At 41.8% G+C, this 17,210-nt stretch overlaps 1 protein-coding gene across 2 annotated transcripts in view; it reads right to left on the bottom strand.

Moving 5' to 3' along the window:
* cep135 (centrosomal protein 135) overlaps nucleotides 1-17,210 on the bottom strand; it is a 165,368-nt gene that overhangs the window by 100,862 nt on the left and 47,296 nt on the right. For both annotated transcript variants that reach the window (XM_078548085.1, XM_078548094.1), the window contains exons 7-8: nucleotides 13,212-13,340; nucleotides 9,264-9,479 (exon numbers count right to left, since the gene is read on the bottom strand). In XM_078548085.1, the coding sequence (XP_078404211.1) occupies nucleotides 9,264-9,479; nucleotides 13,212-13,340 (345 nt within the window). The remainder of the gene's footprint in view (nucleotides 1-9,263; nucleotides 9,480-13,211; nucleotides 13,341-17,210) is intronic.

Below are 17,210 nucleotides of genomic sequence, written 5' to 3'. Positions count from 1 at the left end.
GTAGTCCTGCACATCCAGTCGTGAATGGCTGTGGACAATTGAACAACTCACTGGAGGAGGAAGTTCCACAAATATCCCCAACCTCAATGATGGAGGAGCCCAGCACAGCAGTGCAAAAGATAAGGCTGAAGCATTCGCAACAATCTTCAGCCAGAAGTGCCGAATGGATGATTCATCTTGGCCTCCTTCGGAGGTCCCCAGCATCACATATGCCAGTCTTCAGCTAATTCGATTCACTCCACGTGATATCAAGAAATGGCTGAAGGCACTGGAGAGTGCAAAGGCAATGGGCCCTAACAATATTCCAGCAATAGTACTGAAGACTTGTGCTCTAGAACTTGCCGCGCCCCTAGCCAAGCTGTTCCAGTACAGCTACAACACTGGCATCTACCCGGCTATGTAGAAAATTGCCCAGTTATGTCCTGTACACAAAAAGCAGGACAGTTCCAACCCGGCCAATTACTGCCCCATTAGTCTACTCTCGATCATCAGTAATGGATGGGGTCATCAACAGTGCTATCAAGCGGCACTTGCTTAGCAATAACCTGTTCACTGATGCCCAGTTTGGGTTCCGCCAGGGCCACTCAGTTCTTGACCTCATTACAGCCTTGGTTCAAACATGGACAAAAGAGCTGAACTCCCGAGGTGAGGTGAGAGTGACTGCCCTTGACATCAAGGCAGCTTTTGACTGAGCGTGGCTTCAAGGAGCCCTAGCAAAACCGGAGTCAATGGGAATCAGGGGGAAAACTCTCTGCTGGCTGGAGTCATAGCTAGCATAAAGGAAGATGGTTGCGGTTGTTGGAGATCCGTCATCTCAGCTCCAGGGCATCACTGCAGGAGTTCCTCAGGGTAGTGTCCTAAGCCCAACCATCTTCAGCTGCTTCATCAATGACCGTCTTTCCATCATAAGGTCAGAAGTGGGGATGTTCGCTGATGATTGCACAATGTCCAGCACCATTCTTGACTCCTCAGATACTGAAGCAGTTCATGTCCAAATGCAGCAAGACCTGAACAATATCCAGGCTTGGGCTGACAAGTGGCAAGTAACATTCGCGCCACACAAGTGTCAGGCAATGACCATCTCCAAAAGAGAGAATCCAACCATCGCCCTTGATGTCCAATGGCATTACCATCACTGAATCCCTCACTATCAACATCCTGGGTGTTACCATTGACCAGAAACTGAACTGGACTAGCCATATAAATACTGTGGCTACAAGAGCAGGTCAGAGGTTAGGAATCGAGTAACTCACCTCCTGACTCTCCAAAGCCTGCCCACCATCTACAAGGCACAAGTCAGGAGTGTGATGGAATACTCCCCACTTGCCTGGATAAGTGCAGCTCTCACAACACTCAAGAAGCTGGACACTGTCCAGGGCAAAGCAGCCCGCTTGATTGGCACTCCACTCCCTCCACCACCGATGCACAGTGGCAGCATTATATACCATCTACAAGATGCACTGCAGGAATTCACCAGGACTCCTTAGGCAGCACCTTCCAAACCCACGCCCACCGCCACCTAGAAGGGCAAGGGCAGCAGATCGATGGGAACACCACCACCTAGAAGTTCCCCTCAAAACCATTCACCATTCTGACTTGGAAATATATTGCCATTCTTTCACTGCTGCTGGGTCAAAATCTTTGAACTCCCTTCCTAACAGCACTATAGGTGTACTTACACCACATTGACTACAGTGGTTCAAGGCAGCAGCTCACCACCACCTTCTCAAGGGCAACTAGGGATGAGCAATAAATGCTGGCCCAGCCAGCGAAGCCCACACCCTGTGAATGAATGAAAAAAGAGGAAGTGCAGCAAAGGTTCAACAGACTGATTCCTGTGATGGCAGGATTATTGTATGAGGAGACATTTGGTCGACTAGGACTATATTCACTGGAGTTTAAAAGAATGAGAGAGGGGGTTTCATTGAAATGTATAAAATTCTGAAAGGACTGGACAGACTCGGTGCAGGGATAATGTTTCCTCTGGCTGTGGGGTCTAGAACAAGGGGGTCACAGTATCAGTATACGGGGTAGGTCATTTAGGACTGAAATCATCACAGAGGGTGGTGAACTTGTGGAACTCTCTACCACAGAAGTCTGTGGAGGCCACGTCACTGAATATATTTAAGAAGGAAATAGATAGTTTTCTGGACTCTAAAGGCATCAAGGGGTATGGGGAGACAGCGGGAGTATTGCGTTGAGATAGTGGATCAGCCATGATCATACTGAATGGCAGAGCAGGCTCGAAGGGCCGAATGACCTACTCCTGCTCCTATTTTCTATGTTTCTAGGATTCTTATGCACATCTCCCAATACACATCCCATCTTCGATGATCTGAAAACCGGAGGATTTAGGCCCATATGTCTCTGGACTCAGTGTATGCATGTGCCATTTGAGTGGGAAAGCACTGGTCAAGACAGGACTTGTTACAATTGCTCCACAATTGAATATTAACCAAACCATTCATGAAGATATTGCTGTACCATCCAAAATTAGAATTGTTTCCAGTACTATTTATTTAAATACAATATATGCATTTATAAACATGATTAAGGTACAAAGAACTTGAAAATTTGAAGGACATTTATGTGAGTTGCCTCAGGAATCAGGAGAAAAGAGAGAATCTTAGTCCAAGAAGGAAAAAGATTGCAAGACAGCAGTCAAGTTCTAAGTAAACAAAAAGAATAATAAATATATGTTTAATTGTGTAATTTTTAAATCAAAAAGTATTTGTGTTACAAGGGTTTCATGGAATATTTATAACATGGAAGAGGGGAATTTCAGCAGCAAAAAGTTTGTGAACCCTTATTATAAAAGAGACGGGCTTGTTGGGTTTGGAGACGACCTGGGTGAGGAGGAAGAGACTGAAAAAAGTGGCTGGTGGGTACTACGTAGCAGGAAAAGGCAGCAGCTGAGGCAGCTCTGGCATTGATCCAACCTTTGAGATATAAAAGTCTATAAAGCTTCTTGGCATTCTCCAAATCTTTCTCCTCCTTTGAGACAGTGGCTATAAACTACCTCTTAAGACCAAGCGCTTGGTCGTCAAAAATATGAGAAATCTGAGCAGGAGAGGTCCTACAGCCCCATTCAATACAATCATGGCTGATCTGATCTGGGTCTCAGCTCCTCTCCTGCCTGTGCCATAACTCTTGACTCTCCTATAGTTCAAAAATATAAAAGTAATCCTAATGATTCCTTCTTTGGCTTAGTGTCAATTTTTGTCTAATTATGCTCCTGCGAAGCTCCAATAATGGCACTACATTAAGTACAAGGAGCATTAAGGAACCAGGAAAAGAGTCAAAGAAAGCAACTGTTATCATGAATCTGGGATTGTCTTCACCATGCAAGAAGAGGTGCAGCATTTTTGGAGTTGGCTAAGCTAAATCTAGCATGGATAACAAAATCAATCATGATCTCTAGAAATCTGGCTTAAGGGCATGAAGGTGGGAACCCAATAAGGGAATGGCAAGTGTGGAAAATTGTGAACAACTTATTTAGGATGAGTATGTCAAAAGGTTGGACAGACTGGGCTTGTTTCCACTGGAGTTTAGAAGAGTGAGGGGTGACTTGATTGAAGTATACAAGATCCTGAACGGCCTTGACAAGGTGGACGTGGAAAGGATGTTTCCTCTTGTGGGTGCACCCAGAACTGGGGGCACTGTTTTAAAATTAGGAGTTGCCCTTTTAGGACAGAGGCGAGGAGAAATTTTTTCTCTTAAGAGGGTTGTGTGACTTTGGAACTCTGCCTCAGAAGGTGGTGGGGGCAGGGTTATTGAATATTTTTAAGGCAGAGGCAGATGGATTCTTGTTAGGCAAGGGAATCAAAGTTTATTGGGGGTAGATGGGAATGTGGAATTCAAAACACAAGCAGGTCAGCCATGATCTTACTGAATGACAGAGCAGGCTCCAGGGGCTGAATGGTCTACTCTTGTTCCTATTTCTCATGTTCTTAAAAGCAGAAACAAAAGAGTTGTTGAGTAGATTGACTGAGACATTACTATTACGGTACTGGAGGGTCAAATGACAGCAAGTTGGAGAGTCTATTGTTGGTGTGAGAACTACAGAGAGGGATTGAGCTGATACGAAAATTATCCAAGATGACCCCATCATTAATTGATACCTCTGAGATGGTAATGTTTTGGCGATGGCCAAGGGTTGTCATATTTCAAGATTTTTAAAACCATTTTTCCACAAAAGATTAGGGAATAAGTGCACTTTTAAGGATGGGGAATGTAATGATATGCATTGCTGTGAGTTTAACAGAGCTGTGTCTGTGCACATGGGAACTCCCAGTGACCTGTATTGGGACCACAAATATGGCTAATACATAAAGGTTCCTGTTAGTATAGGTTCCACTGTAATAAGATGAAAGATTCCTGTAATTATAAGCACTACTGTAAAGGCAATATAAAGATTCCTGCAAGTAGAGATAACATTGTAATATCACTATAACTCTGAATAACTGTATTATTTTAATAATTAGTTGATAAAGCTAGAAGTTTGCCACAAGGAGCGTTTTAATTCTATTTTGTTTATGATAATTATCCTGACAATTAGGTTGATAATTGCTGACTACCAAACTTTATTTTCTTGACTCCCAGATTGACTGATATTGTTAACCTCTTCCTTCTCCTCAGATACTATCCCTTCATATCTGCCATTGCACCTCTACTCAAAAAAAGCCCCCTCAACCCCTCTGTCCTTGTAAACTACCACCCCATCCCCTCCAAATTTCTTGAACCTGTTGTCGCCTTCCAAATCTGTGTTCATCTTCCCTGAATCTCAATCTCCAATTCGGTTTCTGCACTCACAGTAGAAATGGTTTTTACCAGAGTCACAATGACATTCCATGGGTTACTATGAGAAAGGTAACCTATCCCTCTTTGTCCTTTTCAACCTGTCTGCAGCCTTTGATACCAATGATCACACTACCCTGCTCCAACACCTCTCCACCATCGTCCAGCTGAGTGGGACTGCACATGCCATGGTTCCATTCTTATCTAATCGCAGCTGGAGAATCACCAGCAATGGGTTCTCTTCCTGCTTTGCACATTACCTCTGGTATCCTCCAAGGATCTATTCATGGCCCAATCCAATTTCTCATCCATGTGCTGCCCCTCGGTGACATCATTCAAAAACATGGCATCAGATTCCACATATACCCTAATGACACCCATCTCCACCTCACTACCAGCTCTCTTGACATATCCACTGTCTATTCTGTCAAACTGCTTGATCACTACTGGATGAGCAGAAATTTCCTCCAATTGAATATTGGGAAGAGCGGAACCACCATCTTCGGCCCCAAATGCAAACTGCATTTCCTAGCCCCTGACTCCAGCCCTCTGGTAACTATCTGAGGCTGAACAGGACTGTTTGCTACCTTGGTGTTAAATTTGACCCTGAAATGAGCTTCTGGCCACATATCTGCGCCGCCACTAAGACCATCTAATTCCATTGCTGTAACACCAGCCAACTCTGCCCCTAGCTCAGCTCCAAATCCTTGTCAATGCCTTTGTTGCCTCCAGACTTGGCTATTTCAATGCACTCAAGGGTGGCCACTCATGTTCTACCCTCTGTAAACGCGAGGTCATCCAGAACTCTGCTGCTCACGATCTTAGTCCTACTCACCCATCAGACCCTTTACTTGCTGACCTACATTGGCTCCTGGTTAAGAAATAGCTCCATTTTAAAATTCGCATCCTTGTTTTCAAATCATTCCATGACCTTACCCTCTCTATCTCTGTGAGCTCCTCCAGGTCCACAATGCTCCAAGATATCTGCACTCCTTTAACTCTGGTCTTTTGAGTGTCCCTGGTTTAAGTTGACCCATCACTGGTTGCTGTGCCTTCAGCTGCCAAGTACCCAAGGTTGCAAATCCCACCCTAAATATCCCTGCCTTTGTCCTCATTTAAGACATTTACTAAAAACCTATTTCTTTGAATAGGTTTTTGGTCATCTGACTTAATGGGTAGAACTTCTGTGGAATGGCAATCACCGTTAGGTTGGCACTCCATTCCTTTTAATTTACTTAGTTCAGGAGCTGCATATTTCTCACCTGATCTTCCACCCCAGGCCTGGTGTGAAATGTGCAGTGCAACAGCTCTGGAGTCTTTCCAGTGCAGAGTAGCAGCACCAGGGGAAGTCAAGCAATGCCCCATTTTTATGGCACTAGTGGCTGTAAGCCGTTAAGTTTAAAAGTCCCAATCACTGGGAAGTCAGGGAGAAGGTAAATGTGTAAGTGGGTGAGGAATTAGGGTGGTTGGGGGGGGTGTGTGGTCAGGGGAAGGGGGAGTTGGGTGATCAGAGGTAGGGGTGGTCAGGTGGAGGTGTGGTCGGGGAGGGGGGTGCGTTGGTGGGGTGGTGTCTGGAAGGTAGTCGGGGGGTGGGGGGGTGGTGGATAGGCTAGGAGGATAGTTGGGGTGGGGGTAGTTGGGAGCTGGGGAGGGTAGTTGGGGGTTTGGAGGGTGGTTGGGGGGGTGATCAGAAGGGTGGTTGGGGGTCAGAAGGGTAGTCAGGGGGTGTTAGGAGGGCAGAGGTGTCAGGTGGGGTAGCCTGGGAGATTGGGGATAATTAGGGGATCGTTGGTGGGGGGGGGGGGGGGGGGTAGTCGGGGAGTGGGCAGGTAGTCAGGAGGGTTGGCGGTATAGTTGGGACATTGGGAGGGTAGTTGGGTGGTTGGGGCGTTGTTGGGTGGTTGTGGAGACAGGGTGGGGTTGGGTGGTCGGGGGCTGGGGGGTAGTCTGGGTGTCCAGTGGGCAACTCAGGACTGTGTGTACCATAATTACCCAGGAGTTAGAAATTGTTTTAATTCTTCTAACTTTTCCTGGGTAACTATTCTGCCAAGAGTCAGAACTGTCCAAAGTCTCCGATTTAAATCGGAGTATTGGGTGGTTCTCAGTGCATGGTAATTGCCCATCAGAAGTTTAAAGTTCCCGGGCAATTCCTAGGCAGTCCTTGCGTGGGGACTTCTGGGGGTCCCCCAGCGCATCTTCGGGAGTACCTCCGGGGTACAACTTCCCCCACCCACCCGGGGAACGGAAGTTCTGGACCAATATCTCCTTATGTGGCTCAGTGTCAAATGCTATTTGTGAAAATTCTTAGAATATTTTACTATGTTAAAGGTGCTATATAAATACAAGTTGCTGTTGTAGTTAAATAAAACTTAGCGCATCAAAATAAGGCCTGATCAGTTAAAGAACAACCACTAAACATTAGGCAAGGTTAAAGATCAAACTTCCTCAAGCAATTTTAGTTGCCTGCGTAAACTAAACTAGACAATGCTATAACTTTCTCATTCAACAAACATCAGATGATAGTTTCATCTTTGTGCTTAATATCAGAGGTAAACAGAATTAATTTGTGGTCATAACTAAACTTTATTTAAATAGCTTTTCATAATTTTCATCTTATAATAGTGAAATCTGACTTACAACCCTGAATTTAGCTAACTGCTCTCGAAGTTCTTCTATTTCTCTACACTGCCTCTTGGTTTCATCCTGGAAAGTAAATAATAAATCCTTGTGAATCTTTCTGTAAACGATGAAGATACTAATAGATTTTGTTTTGTGAAATAGCTAACAATTAGAGATCGGTTACATAAATAATTGGAGTGCAATACACGGATTAGAAATAATCGTAATGGACAGCATATTGCTTATCTAACTTTGATTCTCATAAGATATCAATTCTCTGAACTGTGTATGCCTGCCCAAACTTAATTTATCCTCTTGATTGCTGATCTCTTTACCCAAATTCACTTAATACCCATTACATAGCTGGAGAAATAACTGCATAATTTGTACCAAAACTATTGCCTTTATGTGGTCCATCTCCAACTCATTTCTTTCACTTTCTCAACTTTTCTATCTCCATTTCTGTGGATAGACTGTCAACCAATAGCTACTATAAACCCACTGACTTTCACAGCTACATTGATTACACTTATTCCCACCCTGTTTCCTGCAGGACCCTATTCCGCTCTCCCAGTTTCACCTTCCGCGGCAAATCTGTTTTGATTTTGTAACCGTCTACATAAATGTTTCCAACATATCTTCCACTTCCTCAGCTGAGAACTCCCCTTTGCTGAGATTGATAGGGTTCTCAACCATGCCATTCCATTTTCTGCACCCTTCCCCTCCTTCCTAATACCACAATGGTATTTTCCCCTTGTTATCACTATCCACGGCAGCTGCCTCAATGTTCAATGGATCATCCTTTGCCATTTCTTCCACCTCCAGCGTGATGCTATCACCTTCTTCACCCACACCAGATGAACTGCAGTGGTTCAAGAAGGCAGATCATCACTACCTTCTCAAGGGCAATTAGGGATGAACAATAAATGCTGGCCTTGCCAGCGATGCTCACATCCCATGAAAGAATAAAAAGGGATATTTGCAGATTAAGGTGACCATGATTATGCTCTTGGTTAAACCTAGAACACACTCCACCTTCTTAAAATTATTCCAGAGTGTTTATCACCCTATCTGGAAGCCTGTTGATCACTTCTGAATTTGAGTTTTGCTGTGACCTCATATAATATCCTTTCAATTTAATTTAAAGTTTTCTGGGTTTACCTTTCTCATTCCTTTTACTATTCTGTATACTTCTAAGAGTGTCTCTCAGACATCTTTTCAGACTGAAAAAAACAATTTTCTCTGGGTCATTCCTCATAATTCAAACATTATTAGACAAGCAAGCAAGCCTTGTAGCTCTCCTCTGTACTGGCTCCAGCACTTGAATATCTCCCTTGTGTCTCTGACCTGAAATAGACCCAGCGCTTAAGGTGTGGTTTAATGACAGAACAGTCCAGTTCCAATATAAAAAGTCCATATTTCAGAACAACTAAATAAAAGGTATCCATTGAAAACTGTTGTTTTTTTTAATTGCACCAAAAATATGCTTTGAAAACAGAAAAGATGTCTGAGTCACATTAATGGTTCAAGTCCACATGACTCTTCTTATGAAGAAGATTCATACGAAATCAAAACATTAACTCTGCTTCTCTCTCCACAGACGCTGCCAGTCCTTCTGAGTTTTTCCAGCATTTTTGTTTCTGATTTCCAGCATCTGCAGTATTTTGTTTTTATCACAATAGTTCATCACAACCTAACAAAATAATTCACCATCTTAGACTGAGAAAAATATACATTTGAATGCCTAGCTATTCAAAAACTCTGAAATTCTGGTGTGTTAATAAATATGACAAAGTATTAAGAGCATGATTTTTGAACTTCCAGGCACAAGTTCAATATTTTAGTACCTTTGCTTCTTGAATTTCTTTATCTGCAATTTCGAGTGCAATCTCTTTGTCCCTCTCTAACTGCTGTGCCAAATGGTCGATCTCATTCAATTCATTGCATAAGTGCTCATTTTTGGTGCTCAGGTTTACAACCTCATTTGCTGCATCACTCTTTTTCTCCAGGAGCTCCTTCAACTGCTTTTCCAGATCGCAGTTAGTTCGCTGAAGATATTCGACCTGTAATTATTGAGGGAGAAAATAATCCTGAGTATGGTATGTATAGCATCCCATGTCAAAACATGAGTGCAATTTTAAATTAATAAAAGGCTACTGATCAAAATTACTATACTACAAATTCTATTATCTCCGAAGTTGTGTAGCTCCCATTACCCTATTGATTGGTTTACAATAATCTCCTACTGTATGAGCTACTGCTTGCTGTACATGTTTTTGTCTTGTGATAAAGCCACCAAAATATTTGGACACCAATTAATCTCTATTCCAACTACTCAAAAAATGTCTTTCAAATTTGGTCCTTAAATCTAAAACAAATAATCCTCTCATGTGTCCATACTTGAGATGACCTTTTACAGTATCTGTTCTGAGGAAAACCTACATCTTAAGTTTTACATTTAATTATTCTTCTGAGGTGTACACACTGAATTAGCAATTAAATTTACTAAATATTTTAAATTGTATTATTTTCAAGTCACAATTGAAGATATTTAATTTTAACACCTGACAACACACTTCTCACCAATCCCCACCATTCTCAACAATTCACCTCCCAACTGCCACATCCTTAATTGTACAAAGGCACACTGCAACTCCCGGCTTTCTCTGTCCAAACACACACACACACTCCTTTGTTCACTTCACACCACACACTAGCACCATTTTCTTCTCGTCTCAACTGAAGACATTTAAACTCTGATTTTAACTGCGTGTATGTATCAGGAAGGTAGTCCTCACGGGCTTCCCTATCGATTGCATTGGGAGTCAGGAAGTCTGCCCAGGTAATACATGGAATTTCCAGCCCACCCTGAGAGAACAATTTACGCACTGCTCAAAACCGAGGTTTCAATCACCTCTTGACCAACTGTGGATGAATCTTTAGCACCAGAGGTGAGTGGAAGGGTTGCCCCTGGCTTTTATATTGTCCTAGAGGAGGTCAGGGCAAGGACTCCTCCATCAGCTGCAGGAGCATCTCCAGTGCCGTTATGAATCAGGCCTGGATAGAGGAGGCGGACAGGCACAATGCCATCACCATCATCCCCAAGGACCTGGTTTCAATGCAGAAAGGGCTTTGATGATCTTACAAGCACTGCAAGGGTGAGTACAGTACTTCACCCCTCTCAACAGCGCTCCTCTCATTTATCCTCCACCACTCTTAACAATATCCCTCCCATTTATCACAAGCTTCAGTGTACCACTACACAAGCACATGGCAACGCCTGTCTTCCTCTGTCCAAACACATTCACTTCCTTTGTTGTCTTCATATCATCCACAAGTTGCCAGTTACGAACATTCCAAGAAATCTACCATGTGAAGCAGTAGCCATCCATTAGCTTTGCAGGGGCCACTAGGTGAGCATATTATCAGAGCAGTAGAATTAGCAAATCTTTTAAGAAAAGCACTACAAATTGATCAATTGGGTGAGATAAAGATGAAAGGTAATTATGCTTGCCATTAAATGGATTATCTTCATTCCATTTGGCCTGCATTGTAGTTTAACAGCAGGTTCTAAGTTTATATTTTGAGCAGTTAGTTGAAGCAGAAGTTGTTGAATGGTTTTAATGTTCTTAATGCAGAATGAAAGAAGTGGTGAAGGATCTAACAAACACTGCTAAGCAGAGTAACCCTGAGTAAATTCAGGACAGGGGAATGAGCAAATCAGCACAATCAATGAACTGTTAGCTGATCCCTCTCATTTTTAACTGCAAGGCACTGTAGTGGCCCACCTCCTGATCATTCCTCATCTTTTATTTGGCCTTTCTCATTGGGAGAGGATTGCTGCTTTGACCTTTCCAAATTCCCTGTGGAATTCACACAAAAAGTAGTTGAGGCCAAAACATTGTATGTTTTCAAAGAGGAGTCAGATATAGCTCTTGGGGCAAAAGGGATCAAAGGATATGGGAAGAAAGCGGGAGCAGGCTATTGAGTTGGATGATCAGCCATGATCATAATGAATGGCGGAGCAGGCTCGAAGGGCCGAATGGCCTACTCCTGCTCCTATTTTCTATGTTTCTAAATGTGGGCCTCTCTGTCTGGTAAGGCTGTCGCATTATGCAGCATACCACCCTGATGCAAAATGCTCTTTTGTGAAGTATGTTACAGGAAGGCCACAGAATCTTAAAGTTGTGCTTCAGCATCCTCACAGTTCGCTCAATAAAGATCCTGGTAACCACCGCCTACTCCTCCGCCAACCCCAGTGACCCCCAGCTTTGATTATATACATACTGCTCAGGGGTGGTGGTGGGGCTGTGGAGGTTTGTCATATGCAGAGTGGGATCTTTTGTAGAAGCTATACCAACACAAAGAGAATTCAAGCCAAGAGTCATTTTCTTGGATCTATCTGAAGAGCAATGCCTCAGAAAGTTTTTCCAGGCAGGTTTTCACAAATCTTGATACCTTGCACAAACTTGTTCCAAATTGTTTTCTATCAGCAAATGCTTCCGGCTGCTGTTCTGATGCCATGAAGGCAAAACATGTGCAATCAATATTGCTCTGGACTCAAGGAAAGTCACCCACTGCTGCAAATTCCCAAGATCTCCCATGTTGGCTTTCATTTAATAGGCGAAGTGGTGTACTGCTCAGCCCTACTGAACATTGTGTAAATGAGCTGCTTAATGCAGCTGTGCACTACAGACTGGGAGATACAGTTGAAAGGAGCAAGTGGTGAAGGTAAGGTCTGTGGTGATTTCCACAGCCACTGGCAAAACTTGGCTCCCCAGCAAGTCCTGTTGTTAGAGACTGCAGAGATCTGTGAAAAACTGCCTAGAGAAATGCATCTTCTTGAGGCACTGCTCTTCAGTTAGGTGCAAGACTGTGGCTCTTGGCCTGTATACTCTGCGTGTTGGGTATGGCAATAAAGATAAGGAACAGGTGACTTTGGATCCCAAAGCTTTTTACCATTCAGATGTTCCTTGCCTCCCTTCTGGGTCTGTTGTAGACTTATCACTGGGATTGATTGCTATGATCTAGTCAACAAATATTGTTGTATTATGCAACAACCAGGATGGTAGAAGGCAAGAAAAATGGGCTTTGAAGCCTTTTCTTTTTTACATCTAGCAACTATGATACTAAATGCGAAAGAAGTAAGCTAAAAGTTCTCCCAGAATTCCAAACATCAAAAAGATCCAACGGCCTACTTACCTGCAGCTTCGTCCACTTTAGGTTACTGCTTCAGTGGCTCTGAGAGATTAACCCCGCCAGTTTTCACACAAATTTTAATTAAAATAGAGTCAGTGTCATACTACCCCAATTTTAATATATTAATGAGAACCCTGCCAGCCTGTGGAGAGTGCTAATTCTAAATCCAAAACTGTGTTGTTAAAATGGCAGCACATAGGGAATACAGTGGCAAGTATACAACTGTTATTTCAATCAGCTGCTAACCCCAATTCCGTCAAACTGGCAGGTTTAAAATCAGACTCTTAGATACTGCAGCTATCAAATTGCCTTCACATTGTAACCCTGTTTGTATAAGAGCCATGAGCATCTACATTTATAATAGCAAGAAACAGCACTTCCTTTCTTTTTAAATTATAGAGGAACAAAATCATTTTCCTTAGGGGTGCTGACATTGTGAATGTCAATACACACAAGCTACAATAAATCTACAGTTTACCCAATTAACTGTTGTCTTAGTAATCCTCCAGGGGATTTACCTAGAAGGATTTCAGTTAAAACTTAGTATCTGATTATTAATTTCTTAAATATTGTAAATGGAGGATGTTAACTCGAACCTGTAGGTTTAAGTGTGCTATAAGACGCTCATTACTTTTGCTTTTGGCTTCAAGAGAAATAACATCATGAGGCCGACCACCTTCTAGAGTTCGGTTCAAGCGTTCTATTTCCTCATCTCTTGCTTCAATCTGTAAAAGAATGGTCATTAAAAAAGGTGATTAGGGTGAAAGTAAATGCTTTATGTATCAAAGCAACTTAATGTGCTTATTGTGCTGAAGGAGAGTCCATGTTATATTCGCTGGAAACTCTTATATAATTGGTATATACAAACGATGAAAATTCAAATGGATTGCAGCTGATGTGAACAAGCAGTCTCTGAATACAAATAATTTGAATTTGAAAGACTCTTAATAAAGACATATTGCACCCACATTTTAACAGTCCTTGGCAGCACACTTTATAACAAGATGGATAAATAAATAATGCCGCACAAGAAAATGTAAAATAAAATATGAAAAGGCAGTTGTCACCAACGTTCCTTATAAGATGCGTACATGTCTGGCTGTGCATCAATTTAAAGGGATTGTGCAATACAACAAGCTGACAGCAGAGAAACCAGAGAGAACGTTGGTTGTCACAGTTCTTGGAATTTACAGCATTGGCAATAGTTTCATAAGATATTTCTACAAAGCTTAAATTCTGTTTATATCTATTTTTATTTTCATAAAATATTCGTTCAGGTGTTCCATAAATTGAAATATTTTCTATTCACAGCCTGGGTTGTTCATTACCATTGTTAAATATCAACATGTTAATTCATGGTTGTGACAAATGTTGGCTATTATTTTAATTAATTATGAATGAAACTGAAGGTACATTTGCAGATATTCAGATCCAGATTGAACCTCCTTCCCCAAATGTAAATAGAATTATGAAATAAGTTGCCAATGGAGCCATTGAAATATAGTATAAATTGGCTCAAAAGGCAGTCACATATGCGTTTTGGAGGGAATTTATGAGATGGAAGTAGGTGGGCTGATCTCTGAAAAAGATACTGGTTTATTGAGACAAATGGCCTTTATAAGTTTATTAAAAAATCTGATGTTTTAATAGCATCCAGTTCATTCAGCACTTCATTTAGGCATTTAAGAGAAAAGCAACATTTTCCTTTATAAATTTAGTGAAAGTAACACTGTGAAGGTGAAAGTGCAATGTAAGGTAATATGATTATAACGAACTATAGATTTACATATTTTAATATGTTTCATACATTATGAAATTTGTATTTTCATGCCAATCTATGAAAAGGAAGTTTTAATGGGGACCCAGATCTGGCACAGCAGGAACCTTCATCCTCAGGGTTCCTGGTAAATTTTACTGAGTAGGACTATTTTCTAAACACAAGGCCTGGAAGATTATTTTTAATAATTAAGTCAGTCTCTATCCTTCTTTCCTAAGCTCCCTTGCTAGTGGTAGTCATGACCATGACCCTGCCATCCCAACATGTTGGAATGATCAGCTTCAGAGCTGACAACACACACATTCTTTGAAGAATAAGGTAATCAGTTAAGTAATCCATAGCAAAAGATAGACTTTTTAAAAAATTATCTTTTCGCAGGAGATTTTTAAAACATTTAAAATGGAGGTTTCTAGATCCAGGACAATAGCAACAATCCAATCCAGCCAATTATTGCCCCATCAGCCCATTCTCAATCAACAGCGAAATTATGGAAAGGGTCATTGACAATGATATTGAGGTGCACTTATTTACCAATAACATGCTTATTGAAGTTTAGTCTGGGTTCCACCAGGATCACTCAGCTCCAGGTCTCATTACAGCCTTGGTCCAAACATGGACAAAACAGCTGTAATTCTAGCGGTGACTGCCCTTGCCATCAAGGCAGCATTTGACTAAATATAGCATGAAGGAGCCTGAGCAAAATTAAAGTTACTGGAGGCCTGTGGGGAGACATTTCCCTGGTACCTAGCACAAAGGAAGATGGCTGTGGTTGTTGGAAGACTATCATCTCAGTCATAAGACAGTGTTGCAGGAGTTCCTCATCATAAAGTCGGATGTGGGTATGTTTGTTGACAATTGAGTGTTCAGTACTATTTGCAACTTCTAAGATAATGGCCAGAATTTTATGCTCCCCTTCCCCACCACTGGGAGAGGGCTGGAAGCCCGGGCTAAAATCAGGTTGAATGGCAGGGAGGGCTGTGCCCATCACCCATCTGCCTCCTCTGGTATTTTAGCAGCACAGGTTAAGTGTCGGGAGACAGACCCGCCCTTGGGCCAATTGAGGACCCTTAAGTGGCCAACTGATAGTCACTTAATTGCTGGTCTGGGATTGAAGTGCTTTTTCAAAATGTCCACAAGCTCTTTAAAGCTTTTATCTGCTGGCTTGTCAGGGTCAATGAGATTTGTCAAGAAGATATAATAATGTCTCTTATGTTATTGGAAATTATTTTAAAATAGAGTTTAGTGGGGTCTGTGTCTTAATTGTGTGTGTCTCAATTGGATTAAAGCCAGCTGGTCTACAGGCTTTGATGTATAGAAGGGAAGTAGGTTTGAAATAGTAATTAGATAAACATAGAGAAATAAGAGGTGAGGTGTAAAGGGGGCAATTTGCATTTTTAAATAGACCATTCAAAAGAGCAGGTGAAATATGAAACCTAACCAGGTGAAGCACAGAAATAACGTTTTTATTTTTTTAAAAGCTTACTAGTTGGGTTTGGTATTATGAAAGGGTTTTATTGTTAGAAGATTTAAAGTTAAAAAACCCTAGTGACAATTTGCATTCAAAGAGGAGAATATGTATAAAGGAAGTGAAGGCTGTTGGTAAAAGGGGGAGGGATTCTAAGATCTAAAGACTCAAGTCTGTCTGCAAGAATCCAGAGCTGAAAGAAACTCATTTTGAATGCAACTGTCCAGGATGTGCTTTACTGGGTGTTTCTGAACCCTCGCTTCTGTGTAAAACTGGAAGGTTCATTTACTCTTTTTCTGCATCAGAGGGCAATGCATCCAGGACTTAGCACATCCTACTGGCAAGTTTTAAAAAAAATATATACCACTTCTGTTTAAATCTGTGTGTTGCCTTACTGGGGGTCCAACTGAGAGTCAGATTAATTTGGTGATTTTTGCAGTTATTATAGTAATAATTTTGTAGAAAAATGTATGCGCTTACAACCTTTCTTGTATTAATAAATGTTTAATTTAGTTTTATAAAAAACCTCTAGAGACTCGGTGGTCTTATTACTATTGAATCCAAAGCCTGCATCTCAAAACATACAAATTGCAAAAATGGGTTATGACAGTTGTTTCAAGTTTTGCTCTGGAATTTGAACAACTCAGCCTTTACCATCGGCTGTGTCATAATAGATTTCTCAGTAAAGCGAAATTTTTCATTCCGATGACTGTAAGAAACACTGAGGCCTGCTTTTCCTCTTCAACCTCATTTACAATGAAAAACTGTTCCATTTGCGCGACATAATCTACAAAGTGCATATTAGCTGGATCAAAAGCCTCTAAAGCCCCTTATAATGATGATCCCATCCTTGTCGCCATTTGAAGTGTTTTGTCACTTTTTAACAATGTAGAATACAAGCACACACACACATATCTGTTTCTGAACCCCGCTTCTGTATAAAACCGGAAGGTTCCTTTATTCTTTTGCTACACCAGAGGGCAATGCATCCAGGACTTAGCACACCCTACTGGCAGGTTTTTTTTTAAATATACCACTTCCGTTTAACTAAATTGTCCTTTTACAAAAAAGCATAAACGTTAAACACAAACATCACACTATTTGAGCCACACAAGCTCTCTCCGTGGTTTCTTGGGCCAGCAGAGGCGGGTTCCCCCCTGTTTATTCAGGTGGCGGGCCTCCACATAAAATTCAGCCCAATGAAGCAGTTTGTGCCTGCCTGCAGCAGGATCACCACATGGACTGCAGCGGTTCAAGAAGACAGCTCACCACCACCTTCTCAACGGCAGCTAGGGATGGGCAATAAATGCTGGCCCAGCCAGCGAAGCCAACAACCCATGGATGAATAAAAAA

This window comes from Cetorhinus maximus, chromosome 1 (assembly GCF_964194155.1).
Source record: "Cetorhinus maximus chromosome 1, sCetMax3.hap1.1, whole genome shotgun sequence".
NCBI lineage: Eukaryota > Metazoa > Chordata > Chondrichthyes > Lamniformes > Cetorhinidae > Cetorhinus > Cetorhinus maximus.
This window is presented reverse-complemented; position numbering and strand designations above follow the sequence as displayed.